Genomic DNA, 16,905 nt, shown 5'->3' with positions numbered 1-16,905 from the left:
TACCAAATCAGCTGAGTTGGATAAAGTTATTGCCTAAGAATATGCTTGCTTTTTCTTGGAAAAATTTATCAGGGAAGATGAAAAGAGCAAGTTTCTTTTTCGTTTTCTAATTCTGCGCCCGAGCGGAAGCTCGGGCACGTTAGTGCAACGTCAAGAATCTTTAGTGTCTTCTCATGTGCGCGCCGCGTTCTTTTTAATTGTTCTTAGCACTAATTTAGTTATTCGTTTCTTCGGAATACGCTGCAGTGTATGTTTAACAATTGGTGGTTATGAAGCCCACAGCAGACACTATTTATACCTGGAGACGTGACGAGTAGCTTGCGCGGCACTTGTTCAAGAAGCCGCTGGTTTTGAAGCCGTTTTCAACTATATTGTAAACAAGATAAAGCTTTGAATGTTAAGAGCTCGGCTGAGAAAAAAAAATGTAAGTGAGAAGAAAGAAATAGTGAAATTTTAGATATATATTTTCAAATGAAGAAATAAAATAAAAGAAGCAGTAGGTGCTTTCGGAAATTTAACGAGGTAATCAGTTCAGTCGTGTCGTTATTTTTGTTTGCTTCTAGCTCTCCAACGGTATGTTGACGTCAATGATATCCCACAATGTATTTCGCCAATACGACTAACATTTCCCATTTGTGTTCCTAAGCTGCGACGCAAGCTGCAGCTGCTGCTGCTGCTCCTGCTGCTGCTGCTGCTGCTGTGGCTGCTGCTGATGCTGCTGCTGCTGTCTGCTGCTGCTGCTGATGATGATGATGACGGATCTCTATTATGGCTCGTAACCACTGAGGGGCATAGGCCGAGAATCGGGCGGCTGCAGGTAGGCCAGCGAAGAAGACAAATTAGACGGGTCGGTCGAGCTGTATTCTTCATCTCAACATCATCATCGCCTGAACACGTGCCCTCCGTCGACGGCAGCGAGGACGAAGTCTGCGTCACGTGCGTGGACCGGGGCATGCGCGCGTGGTATCCAGAACCAGCTGCCCTTGAGTAGCGGGCCGGGAAAAAAATGCAGTAAACAGCCATGAATCCCTACTCCGGGGTAAGTACCCCGGCCCATTGTGGCCTCTTATACGCTCTATTCGCTTGGACGCTTGTCTTTAGCCTCCGATGGTTATTTCACGACCACGGTCAGCACTGTCACGGTTGCTTCGGCAGCTGTGCCGCTCCGTCGCGATCACGCTCGAGATGCTTTGGCCGTGCCACTGAGTATACAACAGTTTGTCCAATCCCTAACGTTGCCTTCGGATCAACTCTCAGCACACCTTTTGTTGTAACTTGTACGGAGGATTCATTTGCTTTGCAGATAGCCAAAGCGCACTGCCTACTTCGGTAACTCAAAGCAAGCCTTGTAGGGCATGTTCGTAGGCTAAGGGATTTTGCTTTCTCGTACGCAATGGAAGCTTAATTGTGTACAATGCTTGTACAATGCTTGTACAATCGAATGTTCCCTGTCGGAGGACCTCTTTTACCATTTTGCCATTTAAGATATTAGTAGCAGTATAGCAACAATTTTAAATTTGAAATGTTGAAGGCTTCCAATAGCGCCGCGTGCTGTGAACACAGCTTAGCGGTTTGAAACCTGCGACAGAGCATGCCGACGAGGACATCTTGTATATTAGTTGTTATACGAAGAAACGTTGCTTATCTTTGGCAGGTGACCGTGCTCGAGATGCCTAAATATGTATTATTATGCGGCCTGCATTGATCTTTTTATACTCTAGTTGTCTACACGAAAGGCAGAACATTGATACCAAACAGCAATTGTGTGCTACCTTTTTTACATTCGCTTTGCTTCAGTAAAACGTGCAGCTCTCCAACTCACTCGTTACGTTCAGGAACGACTGCTTATATCTTTGGCTGTAATTACGCTCGAGTCAGTGCTAGGAGGCAGTGCATCTTTTGCCGGCATCAGGCAAAATAGATCTGGCGGCAGTATGCTGGCACATAATTCTGCCCTACTAAGCATATATGAGAATCGAGAAGGGTCCCTTATTTTAACGGCCCATATGACGCAGTGGAGTTTTATTGTTTCATTATGGCGGGGCCATGGTTTAATACTGAGCAAGCTTCTTTAGTGCTTCGTTCACATACAGTTATCACTATGTTCGTAGGCCCCATAACTGCTCCTGTGTTCGCAAAACTTATCCTTCGTGAGACGGATAAGTTTTTGCAGATAGAAGGTTTCGTCATTCGCTGCTGTTCGTGCACCCGCACATCATGAGACCGAACTGCTCGATAATGGCATGGTTGCAGCGGTAATAGACAATCGTCGGTAGCGCGTAGGTAAGAAAAGTTTGACAATGCGATACCTGCTCTTCATTTAATAATACGCCTTTTTGAGTTAGTGTTGTTCCTAATGGCTCGAGGCGGGGCTTGTTGATTTACCTTTATCAATTCGAACCCAGGAGACGACGGGACAAGTGATTACAACAATCCGGTTCGTATGGGTTGTCCCATAGTTAACGATGCCCGCCATGTTTTCGTGTGTTAATTCAGGAGTGATCTAACGTTGGGACTTCATCGCGACGGTCACGCGGTGCTTTTCTACCTGCAAAACCAGCTTGCTGTTATTACAGTGACCAGCATGTTATATTCTAGCATTAGTTCTGTAAGCACCACTCCGGCGCATCTGGTAGCCGAAGGAACTTCGGTAATTACCTACTCCAAGCACTCCAAGTTCTCCCGGCAGCCCTTCCACTCTATTTTCCACGACATGCCAGGGCGTCAGCAAATTGACCACTCTCGTAATTAAATTTTCAACCATACGTATTGTCATGTTGCTTCCGTAAATACCATGTTACATCTGGCATACGTACTTGCAGGACACCGCGTCCCGCGACACGACGCTGGAGATGAGAGACACCACTGCGTCCACGACCTACTCCAAGGCGGCATCCTCGTCCAAGTACTCCTCCACCGCCAAAACCACAGGCCTCACGACCTCGGCGCTGTAAGTGTGCTCGATTACCTGTGGTACTGGAATTATTGTAATGTTTGCAGCTATGCATTCGACGCGTCTATAAAGACACGGCCAAAACTTCCTTAAAAGGAAACTTATCCTTGTGCTGCGCTTTATACGGCGACTCTGTGTCATCACGTTAGCATGCTGAACGTTATTGCTTCTCTTCCGCTAGATTAGAGTAGCGCTGCATGTCCCCTTGCTCCTCTGGCGCATGACTAAGGAGCAACGTTCGCCTTCTTTGGTCGAGGCATGTTTGCAGCCAGAGAGAAGGGAGAGTGGTACCCGGGATCCAATAATCGCACCATTGAACGAGCGCGTTCACGCCAAGTGCGCGCCATTTGCCACTTGGTACTTGGCCGGTAGCTGCGTCTTTAGCGCGTGAATGGGGCAGGGCTTCGGACTCCGTTGCGGGTGATGTAGCCTTCGTGGACAGAGGTCCCAGGAACCCCTAAGTATTCGGAACCCCGTTTACCTCAAATGAACCCTTAGTACACCGTTAATAGAGACTTGCTATTGTAAAACTCCTTTGTTAGCTTAACACTTCACATTCCTCATAAAAGCAAGAAATTGAGTTTTATTCTAAATGGTATCCATTAACTACTGCAAATATCCTCTTGCTATTTGGATATACTAGGAATGCAAGGTCTAGACCTTGACTGACCTTGCTGAAAGCTTCCTAAATGAAGCTTCGATATAAAAGCGCTATGTGTGCGATATGGGACGCCGCAACAAAGCTGCTAAGGGCAGTTCCGCAACGAGTTTCGTGCGGCGACGTGCGGCGGCGTTCACAATATCCAGAGCAGATACAACGCAACGGGTGTGGGAGTGCTGAATTTGCTTTGTTACGTAATGAGCGCTGATGATAATATAATAGGCATGTTGTGTATATTTCACTAGAACAGACAACCTATGACCACGGTGTATTCAAGCAGTCATCGGTAATTTTTGCTGGTCACGTCGCGTTATGCCGCTTCCACGTTGGAGGTCAGCCAGGGGTTTGCATACGGCTGCGGCGACGAAGACAGCCGCCGCGGTGTTGCAACGCGTCCTGCCTGGGCGCAGTCAATGAGAACAGCCAGGTACGAAAGCGCTCGAACGCAGTAACAGCAAACAAACCCCTAGAAATTCGAAAGGGTGTGAGAACTCGCGTATATATTTCGCTGTGTTTGAGGTATTTGTTGGCCGATTCACATATACCAATGAAAGATTTTTTTTCTGTGTCAGAACGCGAACACCAACGTGTCATGTCATGAACGCATCAAAGACAAGGAAAGAAGCGCGATTTGGTTAGCCTGATACTCTCGAATGCTCCAATAAAGTCCCTGCTAGGAATCCCATTCGTGCTAACGCATTAGGCGTTTAAACAGGGGTTTCACTTTTTATAGACTCGAGCAGTAGCCTATATCGTTGGTAGTGGAAGGGCTTTGTATATGGTGAAATTTGCAACCCCAAGCCGACCGTTAATTTATAGCAGAATGCTGATGCATAAGTGGACACTTCTTCTTGCGCAGGAGGCAGGTTAAAGGTGGGGAAAAGGGGAGTGACGAATGACCTTACTCACTCGATTCAGACGCCTCCTCGACTGCAACGCGCACCTGATTTCCTGATTTTAATGGCCCGAATTGAAAAATGTGATGCCCATGGCAGTTCACTCATATACCTGATAAGAGATAAAGTAATGATTTCTTCTCTCTTATTTTGGAGTATAGGTAAACGTACACCACCCTAGCCGACAGTCAATCGGGCATCACGTAGGACGCGTATCCTTTTGACTAATTAGAAAAAAAAAACATTTCTATTGTCTTGCGGTCCAAAACTACAATATTATTATGAGGCACGACGTAGTAGGGTACTCCAGAATAATTTTGGCCACCTGGGGCTCTTTAGCGAGCACCAAAACCTAACTACACTGGTATATTCGCATTTCCCATTCCTCGAAATGCGGCTACCTTGGCTGAAATTGAACCGGCGAACGCGAGTTCAGCAGCCCAACACCATAGCCACTGGTCTACCAGGACGGGCCACTTGATCACTACCAAACATTTTTGGTACCTACCGGATACCGCACTTCTTTAGCGTCTAAACTACAAGCAGCTAAACTACAAGCTATGTAATTATTGCTGCGGGGATCCTGTGTGTCGATATGTGTGGATTACGGAAATCTTGAATGGCCGGGATCCTATCACTTCAGGACAAGTTTTCATATCGTTATTAATTCTGACGCGCAGATAATTTTTATACTAAATTTTCCCAGTAATGCATGCGCGATAGAATTGAGGAAACACGATATTTGTGATTCTGTGGCTAAGACGTCGCAATTCCGCGTGCCTATTCTGGAGGATTGGCGAAGAATGTTGGCACATACCAGATAGAAAAATCAGGCACTATAAAGTACATAAAAAAATCTGTGAATATCTTGCCCTACTCCACTAACGTGTAACTTTTCTTTAGGATAATCTGCGAGCCAACCACAAATGAAAAAGCTTTATGTAAGGCTTTTCATTTTGTTACACAGAGCACAGATGCGGTTACCGACGCCGTTCTGGCGGTCAGCATCCTTAAATACGATGTTATATAAGCCCATTCGTTGCCACTTGTACTCGGGATCAACTATACCCTTCGTATATACATCCTAGAAAAGTGGCTTCATGGACTACACGTATTTGTAACGTGGAACATGTCAAATATTTTCTGTAGCGACGTATGGCTTTGGTGATAAGGCTCCGCCTAATAAATCATAATAAAAGATCCAAGGATATCAAAGGTCCTATTATGAGTTGTGTATTCGAAATCATTAATGCCCAATTAAACGCCGCTGAGCGATCTATGTAGTTATAAAACCCATCGCGGGTAAGCGAGCGCGTTGAGACGCTTTGCCAACGCGTCCTAGACAGCATAAGGGAGGTGCACTTCGATCCGTGACGTCATGCTACCTGGCCCGAGTGGCATAGAACGTAATGGGGGACGCTTCTCAATAAACGCAACGCCTCCTAGCTAGCAGGACTATGCAGTCTGCTTTACGACGTCGTGCTACTTGGACCAAAATTTGCATAGCCAAACTCGGCGGGACGAAAGAAGTTAGATGAAGATGACCGCAGCTTACGCGGGAGCATCCCCATTAGATACTACGGCAGTCGAGCGAGGTAGCATGACGTCGTAGATCGAAGTGCAGAGGCCTTGTGCTATGAAGGAGGCGTTGTTAAGCCGCGGTGATCTTGACGTCACAGCTTTCGTTACGCTGGACTTCGCAATGGAAATCACTGTCCAAGTAGTAGTACGTCATGAAGTAGAGTACACATCCCTTATATCTAGTTATAACGAAGGTGCCGAATAAAACAACGGACGAAGGAAGGCGACACGGGACAACCACGTAGCTGCCTTCGTGTCGCCTTCCTTCGCCGTTGTTTTATTCGGCGCCTTCGTTGTAATCATGTATAACTAACTCGCCCACCAGTAAGTGCTCACATGTAGTAGGCCCTGGTTTAGCCTAGTGGGTACGACACTCGACTTCTGAGTGTGGGGACCATCAACGTTTTACAGTGCAGCTATTAGGCGCCCGTTCCTGCGTTAAGCATAAGCGTGGCTTGGTGCCGTACCTCGTAACCGATCGCACGAGCACAATGAAAGATGAAAGCTAACGCGGAGCGCAATGGTAGATGAAAGAACACAGCGCGATGAGGAAAGTGGAGGAGGAAGCAACACAGAAAGCATGAGGGCGGAGAGCGGAGGCGGAGGGGAGAGGCGGTGGCTTGCGCATGCCCTGAGTTGCCTGCAGCCAAGGCATCCGCAGCCGCGTGGACGATCTCATCTGCTCTTCCAGGGCTGGGCTAGGTTGGCGTGAGGTGGGGAGGGCTACGCTCGTACGCGGTATCGGCTGCTGAGGTCAGTTCCGGTACCAGCATGTGTGAGGGGCATCACTGCTCCTGCAAGCACTGATGGCGAGCAGCAACGAGTAAGGCTCGATGTGACGCCCCCTTGTGTGTTATCGCCGCTGGTACTGGTGGCACGATTAACCCGCCACGAAGGGCCGCCGTCATCGTTAGTGGAAAGAAAGCGTAAAAAGAAAAGCGTAGTGACGATCACTGCGATATGTCGCCAGAGTAGCGCACGTCGTCTGTAATGAACAAAGCGCTGTATGAGTGCAGGTCTGTCAGCGGCAGCTGTTGTGAATGGCGCCCACGCGTAACCTACGCGCTGCCTCTCGGTATATCCTGATTAGCGTGGCAGTCGCCTGACACTTGGCTCCATTTGCAACCTGCCGCATGAGACAATGTCCGCGCTAACTACTTTACTCACAGCGTTGTCTTCCTATGTAAGGCGTGTACCTATATAATGATACAACATATTGACACGCGAAATGGAAACATGTGTAGAATGGCGCTCAAATTTCGCATTAGGGAGGTCCATAATCCTCGGTGAATTTTTTTTCCTTTCGAAAAGATTGTTTTTTATGCATAAATGTCTTTATGGCGATTACCGAGGCGAAGTTATAAGGCACTTAGCGGTCAAGGACCACGCGGATAACACAGGCTTTTGAAAGCGAGGGTGGCGTTTTGCCGCGGCGATGCCTTCTCCCCACATGCAATTCCTAGCGCACCAGCATGGTAGCCGGTGTGCCCTTTCGCCCGCTCTGCTCCGTGCAGGCACGCACGCCATGTGCTGTTGCAGCGAATGGGGAATTTAGCTGCCGTTTCGCTGCTGCACACGTGGGCTTTCTGAATCAGTGATCGATTTGATGCTTTCGCGTCAATATATATGCCAAGATACCGACCAACCCAGCAGCGCTAAGTATCCATGCCACACTTGGGAGGGTGGCAAAGAAAGCTTCGTTAAAACAATAACATCGGCAACAGTGGCAACTATAGTCACATCTTAGCGAACATGGCATTATTTTAGTTAGAAAAGGAGCAAAGAGACGAAGTTATACGAATAGAGCGAAGGGTCAGGTTTCAAGAGAATAGCGGAATGAAAGAGGAGGGACTGAAATGGACGGATAAATGATGTGTAATGAATACGTGCAGAAAATACGGATCATAACATCGCTCACGACACAGCCCAGACACAGCCCTCTTATGAGCATCCTGATGAGTTCGCAGATGTACTTTTTATAGGACAGAAGCACTTGTCGTGATTTACACTGGTTGATCTATATCGGGTGTTGAATCCACGAGAGATCAACAAAAGCCGGCATACTGCAACCCAATCCAGATCGACGAGCGAAAAATAAATATGGTCCGGCAGGGACCGCAGCGTAAGGTGGGCGCCCACCATATCCGCCAACCTCATTGCGATTTCATCATTTGCACCTTAAATACCACTTTGTAAAGCACGTACAACTCGTTGTCGTAACTGCTGCTACTTTCCGAGGAACGAGAGCTGTTGTCAGAATCGCTCAAGGCAAGAAGCAGTGCCGCACGGTTGAACGACGCCATTTAGAGAATGTAAACTGCACAGGGTTACTAAATAACGGCTCAAAAAGAGCTGAGAACAGCCAAACCTCCCAACCAACAAACGCGTCGTCGGTGTTCCGCTGAAATCCGTCTCTGCTCCGTGGTTGAGCCGGTTGACCCCAATCGATCAGTGGTAAACGCAAACTTGCTCTAGATCAATCAGTGGAATTCAATTTCTTGGACACGGAGCAAGAAAACGCGCTTCAGATTGACCAGTGGAATGCACCATTAGAATTACGTTGGCTGAGCGCTCTGAAAAAGATTAGCAGGCGATGTTGCTTCGTTTTGTATGTCCGAAAAAAAATTGTGAGCTGTTGAAATAGTGGTCAGCGCCGTGATGCCTAAATATATTGTTGATAATGACGCTCTGCTGGTCTGCCCTTGCTCCCACGCTCCTACGCAGGCGCGAAAGTGGCAGCGGGGGCTCGGCCGACTCAAAGGGCCGGTCAGGTGGCACCTCATACTGGTGGTTCGTGGTTGGCGCCGTTCCGGTTGCCACTTTTCTGCTCGTCACCATACCCATCGCCGCCTTCCTGAAGAGTTTCGTGGGTGAGTATACGGTGCGCCATTTCATCGCTTACTGGCTTCGTCCATTTCACTGACACAGCGCAACTCTAGGAAACAGTTGAAGATTGATAGGCTTAGCCGAAGCGCGCACGCAGTTAGCAACATGAGCTTCACTTTTGCAGGACAAAGTTCGAATTACTGGATAGGTTGAAGTTTTGCATCTTGGGTGAATAGAACTGAGGGACACGAGTGAGTTCGCTTCCATGGTACACCCATTCGCCTCCTGTGTGACGAGCAAGTAGTCGTTGTTCCGATTACATGGCGCGCGTTGATGTAGCGGCCACTGCTCGGGCAGATGACAGACGGCGACAACACTGTAAAAACCTTGGAATTTAATGTGCGGCGATCATGGCAAAAACGCGCTGCGGCCGAAATGATGGAACACCGGTGGAACAGACAACGAAAAAGAGAGGAGGAAGAAGAGAACACGGAATTCCGGGAGTACAAGGTTTCTTGGCTAGAAAGAGAAACTGAAACTTGTAACGGCAACCAAAATTGCAGCGGTTTCGACACATGCTAACAACACACTCCCCGCTTCGTATCACAAGATACCACTATGCAGGCTAAGGAACAGTACGTCAGTCTTCGTGCGCTATACGATGTACAGTCTCAGTCACTAACCGGGAAAATATATTCCCCACACCACAAGTCGCCACCTTCGCATCAACCTTCTGCACTTTACCATCCTCACTGGGAAACGCACTGACTACGCGCGCCTTGGGCCACTCATTGCGGTTAACGTTCTTGTCCTTGAGCAGCACTAGATCACTAGACTAGCTATGCTATCTTGGAAACTGCCATTTGTGCCGGCTCTGCAGCATAGTGACGAAGTCCCGCCGCCAGCAGTGCTAGAAGAGTCGGCGATCATTGGACTTGACGCCACTGACGCCTATGCAAATCCCTACAGTCAGAGACCACGTGTAAAAGTGTTTGCACCCGTCTTTTGGGTCAGGAGCATTGCGGCACTCTGTTCCAGCACTCGACGTCTGTGGAGAATGGAACTAGAGGCCTCGCGTTTATGGTGGCCATAACTTCAGCTAGGAACGTCACGAGTATTTCGTGGGTGAGGCGGCCGGGGGAGTGTTCTTACAACATGGAATCTAAGATGCGCCTGGCAACGCCGATTATTCTTTCCCAGACTCCGCCTATGTGAGAAGTGTGGGGAAGATTAAATACCTAGCTGCAACCCAAGTTTGAGGGAAATTTGTGGACTCTTTCGGTATCCAGGTCGCCCACATTGAGCTGCAGCTTTGAGCACGCTCTACTAAAATTTGTTCCACAATCAGAGCATAGCTTTGCCGGTCCTCTAAAGGAAATGACTCTTGTCAAGGCATTTATAAAGCTTGAAGTGTCCATGAATTCCATGACTTCGCTATGAACTGCGCGTACACTCATGCACGTGAACAACGCAGCCCAAGGCTTGCCGTGGGCTTCGCCCCCTCTACTGTGACCTGCAATCACCATCCATGGTTCGAAAACATCAAGACCCACATAAGTGAAAAGGGGCGCTGTGCTAAGCCGCTCGGTCAGCAGGTCTGCAATTTTCTGCTCTCATTGCTTGTCTCGTAGCTTGCATTTGCGCATGTACGAGCAGATTCGACATTTAGTCCCAACGAGCCAGAAGCCGGCTGCTCGGATCGCTCCTTCGGTGAGGGGCCCACCTTGGTTCTTGACGTCTTCGTGATAGTGGTTTATTAGGAGCATGGCAATATGGTGGTGTCTAGGGATGACAATTGACTTAGACTCGTCCTGGATCCACTGGGCCTTTTTTAGATGACCATCCATTTTCAGCAGTGCTCTGCATCAATCGACCAATGGGTAGAGCTTCCACAGTTGGCTCGATTTTCATATGTTCTCCTGATCTAGACACTGTAGTCCTTAAGAGTATACCTCACTCTGTACTGAATGGAATATGACTGCCTTAGCTCAAGCCTGGTGTTCTGAAGATTCTGGAGTTTGAGTCAGTGAACGAATGTCCTGAACAGACTTGCTGTGGCGAAACTTGCTCGCCGCTCGTACGGGAACTGCCATTACAGGCATTAAACTGGTCCAACTTCAGAAGCACACGAACCTACTGGTGTCAATTCCTCTCATGCTCACAGTGGTCGCAACGCTAGTTGCCTGAGGCCGCACGTCGACTTCAAAGTCAGGACAAATGAGTTCAAACCTACCCCGTAGGACTTCCGAGCACTGTTCGTGGCATCGTAGAAATTCTCGACCAGTCAGCCAGCCCGACTGCGAAGCTGTGGCGCGGGTACGAACCTTGTGCCGAGATCTGCAGGATTAATAACATAGGGCTACTGATCCGCCCGAGTCGATCTCCTGATGCGTTGCATTCGGTTGCGGACGTACACATAGAACCTCCTGGTCTCATTGAGTACATAGCTGAGGACGTTATTGCTATGACAGTAGATCTTTCCAGGGCGCAACGTAGTATCCATTTCTCTTTCCATGAGCTCTGGCAGCTACAATGCCAATTCTGCGCTACCTGCGATCCTAGCAAGTGTGTTCAGAACGCGGCGCCAACTTAGATTTCGCCATGAAAGCCCCTCATGGCACGCACCGTCTTGATTCCTGGTATTCAGATGCGGCGCCACAGAGGCGACTGTCGTGTTTATTGCGTGTGGAAACATGTGCACTTCTTTCCGACGGGCCGTAGCCAGTGAGGTGTGTACGTACTTACGAGGCACATGTAAATTTTCAAGCACCTTCAAGGAATCGTTCCAGTCTTTCCACTCTTTTTTCTTCTCATCAGCAACTGCGGCATTCCAATCACCGCTCTATGTAATAAGCTCAGGGAGAAGAGACATTCTTTGATGGTGACGGAAGCCGCAGAACCTAGAGGGTCATACAAGCTGTTCGCGGTCGACAAGCTGCCACGTCGGGTGAATAGTATCTCTAGTTTTAGATCCCCGGAGGTAAACATGTCCCCTTTCAAATCCCAGCAGATTCCCAGAGTGCGTAGGATGTAGGGGGGGGGGGGGGGTGTCCGTCGACGCCCAGGTCAAGATCTTGCAAGTCATTTGCTCGGTCGTCCCTTAGGAATGCCTCCATCACTAAATTTCTGTTAGACGTGACTTTGTGCAGCCTAAGGTTCGAAGCTTCTAACATGAGTTGTGTGCGCTTAGTAGGCTGAGAGTTTCCTGCTCCATGGGAAGAAACATCAGTCTATTGTCAACATAAAAATCTCTGTCCACAAAGTGTGTGGCATTCGTGCCAAATTCTTCTTCCACTTCACGTGCTATCCTCTGAAGGGCATAGTTTGCAACAGCTGGCGACGGGCTGTTACCCAAAAAGTTGCACCGTCATCCGGTACTCTACAACGTCATTGTGAATGTCGTTGTTGGAGAACCACAGGAACCATAGGCAATTACTATGGTCTTCGTGCACGCTGAAGCAGTAGAGTATCTGCTTAATATCTGCTGTCACTGCAACGAGCTGCTTCCTGAAACGGATGACACCTAAGCAGACTATTCTTCATGTCTGGTCCAATGAGCAGAACGTTGTTCAAAGAGATGTTCTCGTACTGCGCCCTTGAATCAAAGGCAACTCTAGTTTAACTTGGCTTCTGTGGATGGCTCCCGCCAAACATAGGAGGGCACCAGCATTCTTCTCAGTCTCTAAAGGGTGGAGCTTCTTCCGCGTGGCCATTTTTCAACATTTTTTCTATGAATGCTCCGAAATTCTCCACTGATTCTGGTTCCTTATCGAGCGCGCGTTTCGAGGTGGCGATGCGGTATTCTGGGAGAACAAGGTTGCTTGGCTAGAAAGAGAACGCGAAAATTTTAACAGAAACCCAAATTGCAGCGTTATCAACATAAAGTCTCAACACACTCGTGATTGCATTTTCACGGCATTGTCCTAGCTTCGCTTATTAGGATTCAAACAGGCATGTTAGAACAACCTTCAAAGCTTCCAAAACAGTCGGAAATTTCAATCCATGTGAGACATTAGGGAACGGGTTTGATCTGACTAATCCAGTCACTATATTGGATTGCTCTTGTCCAAGTGTGGTTGTGTGTCGGCAACCAATCAAAAAAGCACTAACGTCTGGGATCTTTGGAGTGCACAGCCCACGGGAGTACCTGGCCGATCAATTGGCTATTCGTTATGACTGATGTGAGATAAACAATCATGCCATTTCATTTAAATATCTTACCCAATGACTCGCATATTTTAACAAGCCACAGAACATAGTCGCACGTGCTTTGAGAAATGTTTTTCCATTTAGTTTTTTATATGTTACATAGGCACTCATTGCAACCTACAGTATAATAATCAAGACACAGACCGACGCAGGGCATATCTCTGGTGTCTTGCACATGCTTACCAAGCCTCAGTCAGCTCAAGAAAAAATTTTGTCGGATTTAGCGGACATACGGGCTAAACAATATGCCACTGAAGAAAAAGTGAAGAACTTGACTGAACGTGTCTGCCTTCTAGGGCAAGGTCGCTCGCAGTCCGGTAACTCTTCCGTCGCTTCGAAAGCCCCGTCTGCAGAAATAGCTGCTTTGAAAGCTTCCACAGCTGATTCCAAAAATAGGCTACGAAGGAACAACCTTCTCTTTTTTGGTTTTGAGGATAACCCGTTGGAAACCTGGAAGCAAGCCGAAGAAACTGTTGTTGCGTTCTGCTCTACTAAGCTAGGTGTATCGCTTGACCCACTAAATATTGATCGAGCGCATAGACTGGGCACTTACAGTGAATATAAAAACCGCCCCATAATTGTTCGCTTTGTTAGATTCAAAGATAAAGATGCGGTATGGATTCGGGTCCGAAGTTGAAGACAAGTCTCATCCCTGTCGTCGGCTTTTTACAATCTTTTCGCAACGCATGGGCTTTATCAATTCGTGCAGGGACCAACACGGCGCCATGGCAATGCCGCTTCCACCTTAGATCTTCTGATTTCAAACGCTCCTTCGTTGGTGCAATCTGTTTCCATAGTTCACGGAATAAGCGACCATGATGCAGTGGTTGCCCGTATCGTTGCTCCCAACCCGTACATACCGCCACCAAAACCCAGAAATGTTTATTTCTTTGTTAGCGGAAATTATTCTCGTATTTCTGAAACGCTTGAATCAAACTTCGATACTTTCTCAGAACAAAGCAGCACTGTATCTGTCTCCGAGTTATGGCTGCTGTTCAAGGAACAACTTTTACAGCTCACTGACATGCCCATTCCATCTAGGCTTCTTTCTGTGAAACACCGAAAAAATAAATCTTGGCTTGATAAACCCATAAAGGTACTACTTAATAAGAGGAATCGTATGCTGTAACGGTATAGAGAAAATCTCGATCCTTTGCAATTTTCTAAGCTTCGATAACTTGGTTCTGAAACCCAGATAAAAATCACAGCAGAAAAAAGCGGTATATTGACTCTCTTGGTTCTAAAATTAAAGAAAATCCAAAAGAACTTTGGAAACTAGTGAAATAAAACAGTAAAGACGATGTTGGTATCCCTCCGTTAACCCACAATACTGCAGCTCTTATTAATGATAGAGATAAATCAAGCTGTCTTAATGATTACTTTGTTTCTGTGTATTCCACGCTATTACCTCAACATCTTCCAGTCTTATTGAGCAACGCGCTTGATGATATGCCGGATATTGCAATTCACTACTTCGGAATAGTCGGCCTTCTCCAAAAATAAAAGCACACTCGGCACCAGATCAAGATAGGATACCCAATTTTGTTTTGAAATGCTGCGCACATATCATATCAAGCTATCTAGAAGTACTGTATCACAAATCTCTTGAAACGTCAGAATTACCTGAAGACTGGAGGATGGGCGACACTGTTCCGATTCATAAAAGCGGGCCCCGTGACAGTGTCATGAATTATAGACCTATATCTTTAACATCTGTGTGTTGCAAAACCCTGGAACACATAAGTTACACTAACACCTTCACTCACCTTCAAAGCAGCAGTTTCTTTGTTCCTTACCAACATGGGTTTAGAGGTGGTCACTCATGCGTAACTCAGTTAGTGGAATTTACCCATGACATATTCACATCATTTGACAAAAGGTTTACATCAGACTGCATACTATTTGATTTCCAGAAAGCGTTTGAGAAAGCGTCCCATGTTCTCTTACTTCATAAGCTTTCACTTCTTGGTTTACCAGAAAAAATCCTTTATTGGCTCAAAAACTACTTGACAGGTCGTTTACAAAGAGTGGTAATTAATGGCACAGAATCAGAATACGCGTGCGTATCTTCTGGCGTTCCGCAGGGTTCCGTCTTAGGTCCTCTTTTATTTCTTATATATATAAATGACATTGACACAGGAATCACCTCGAAAATCCGGCTGTGCGCAGACAATTGCGTCCTTTACAAAGAAATTAATAATGATTCCGACCGAGTAGTATTACAGACAGACCGAAATAAAATTTCTTCATGGTGTGACAGGTGGCTTATGTCCCTCAACATCTCAAAATGTAAGCGTGTTTGTTTCACCCGCAAGCGGCAACCAATCCGTGCACAGTATTACTTCAACGGCTCCCCTTTATCGGAAACAAGTGAAGCTAAATGGTGTTACACTTTTCGCCGATCTGACACGGAATCGTCACATTCAAAGCATCACTTTAAAAGCAGGGCGAGTACATAATTTTATTAAACGCAACTTAAGGCACGCGCCACTAGACGTCAAGAGAACACTTTACCTAAGCAACGTTCGCCCGATTCTCGAATACGCGTCTCTTGTGTGGGACCCACATACACAAATTCTTATGAATAGCTTCGAAGCGATACAGAAACGTGCGGCCCGTTTCATAAGTGGCATTTACTCATTTCCAAACAGCATCTCAGAAATAAAACAGCACATATGTTTGGAAGATCTTTCACTACACCGCGTTGTTTACCGCCTCTCTTTCCTTCGAGATACCGTCTTCAATCGCACACCACTAAACAAAGAGACTTATCTACAACCACCAATATGCATATCAGCGCGCCACGACCACTTACTTAAGATAAAAGAAATATGCCCAATATGATCATGTGCTCGTGGTTGCACCATTTTGATATTCGTGAGTGTATTCATCCTCGTTCCCTTGACAGGTACATTTGTTTGCCCTAGCACTCTATCTCTTCGCTACGGCACTGTTGCATTGTCTCTCTTTGTGTTTATTTGTTTGTGTGTGTGTGTGTGTGTGTGTGTGTGTGTGTGTGTGTGTGTGTGTGTGTGTGTGTGTGTGTGTGTGTGTGTGCGTGTGTGTGTGCGCGTGCGTGCGTGCGTGCGTGCGTGCGTGCGTACGTGCGTGCACCATAGTGCTTAATGCACGACTAAATGTAGACGCTGTTAAGCTAGAGCCATTTCGTGGTTACAGTGACGCCCGCTACAGCTTAGTCCCTCCAATGCCACTGATTTGCCCGTTTCTTCCAACGCAGGGTTCGACAGAGTACGAATATGCGAGACTCGAGCATGCAGAGAAGCCGGTGAGTGGTCGCCGAATATAGCTGACACAACGAAAAAGCACAACTTTGTTACGTATCGCTATAAAGCCTTAACCACGCGTGAAACTTGACGGACAGCATGGTCTGCTTCAGAGAAAATTATGGTAAGTAATAAAGGGACACTAGAGGAGAATATTAGATCGAACTAGATTGAAAGGTTAGGCTTCTGTAGTAACGAATTCATCATTCGTAGCAAGACGGAGCTCTTCTGAACGAGAAACTAACGGAAACGGAAAATCAGACTGCGCCACCTATTGCGGATTGTAGTACGTGCCATCTGACATTAGCACTGGTTAAATTAAAGCGCGTGGAATAGCGGCAGATCAGATTGTGATTACTCCATCTTCTCCATTTTCTTTCGAGTGTTTCGAATTGAGGAGCAACAGCGCGACCTTCGGGGACTATTCCCTATGCAATAAAGTTATATATTGACTCACTGAAAATAATCATAGGCTGCTAGATCAATAACCTATCA

The 16,905-nt window shown here is 47.0% G+C and overlaps 1 protein-coding gene across 1 annotated transcript in view; it reads left to right on the top strand.

Annotated features, from left to right (window-relative positions):
- The first annotated feature begins 808 nt into the window (after positions 1–808).
- Positions 809–16,905, top strand: part of LOC142576513 (neprilysin-1-like) — a 76,733-nt gene continuing 60,636 nt past the window's right edge. The window contains exons 1-4 of the mRNA XM_075686665.1: positions 809–1,039; positions 2,823–2,950; positions 8,816–8,961; positions 16,365–16,412. Of these exons, the coding sequence (XP_075542780.1) occupies positions 1,022–1,039; positions 2,823–2,950; positions 8,816–8,961; positions 16,365–16,412 (340 nt within the window). The 5' untranslated portion in view covers positions 809–1,021. The remainder of the gene's footprint in view (positions 1,040–2,822; positions 2,951–8,815; positions 8,962–16,364; positions 16,413–16,905) is intronic.

Source organism: Dermacentor variabilis, chromosome 3 (genome assembly GCF_050947875.1).
Source record: "Dermacentor variabilis isolate Ectoservices chromosome 3, ASM5094787v1, whole genome shotgun sequence".
In the NCBI taxonomy this organism is placed as follows: Eukaryota; Metazoa; Arthropoda; class Arachnida; order Ixodida; family Ixodidae; genus Dermacentor; species Dermacentor variabilis.
The sequence above is the reverse complement of the archived record's forward strand: the minus strand, read 5'-3'. Positions and strand labels throughout refer to the sequence as shown.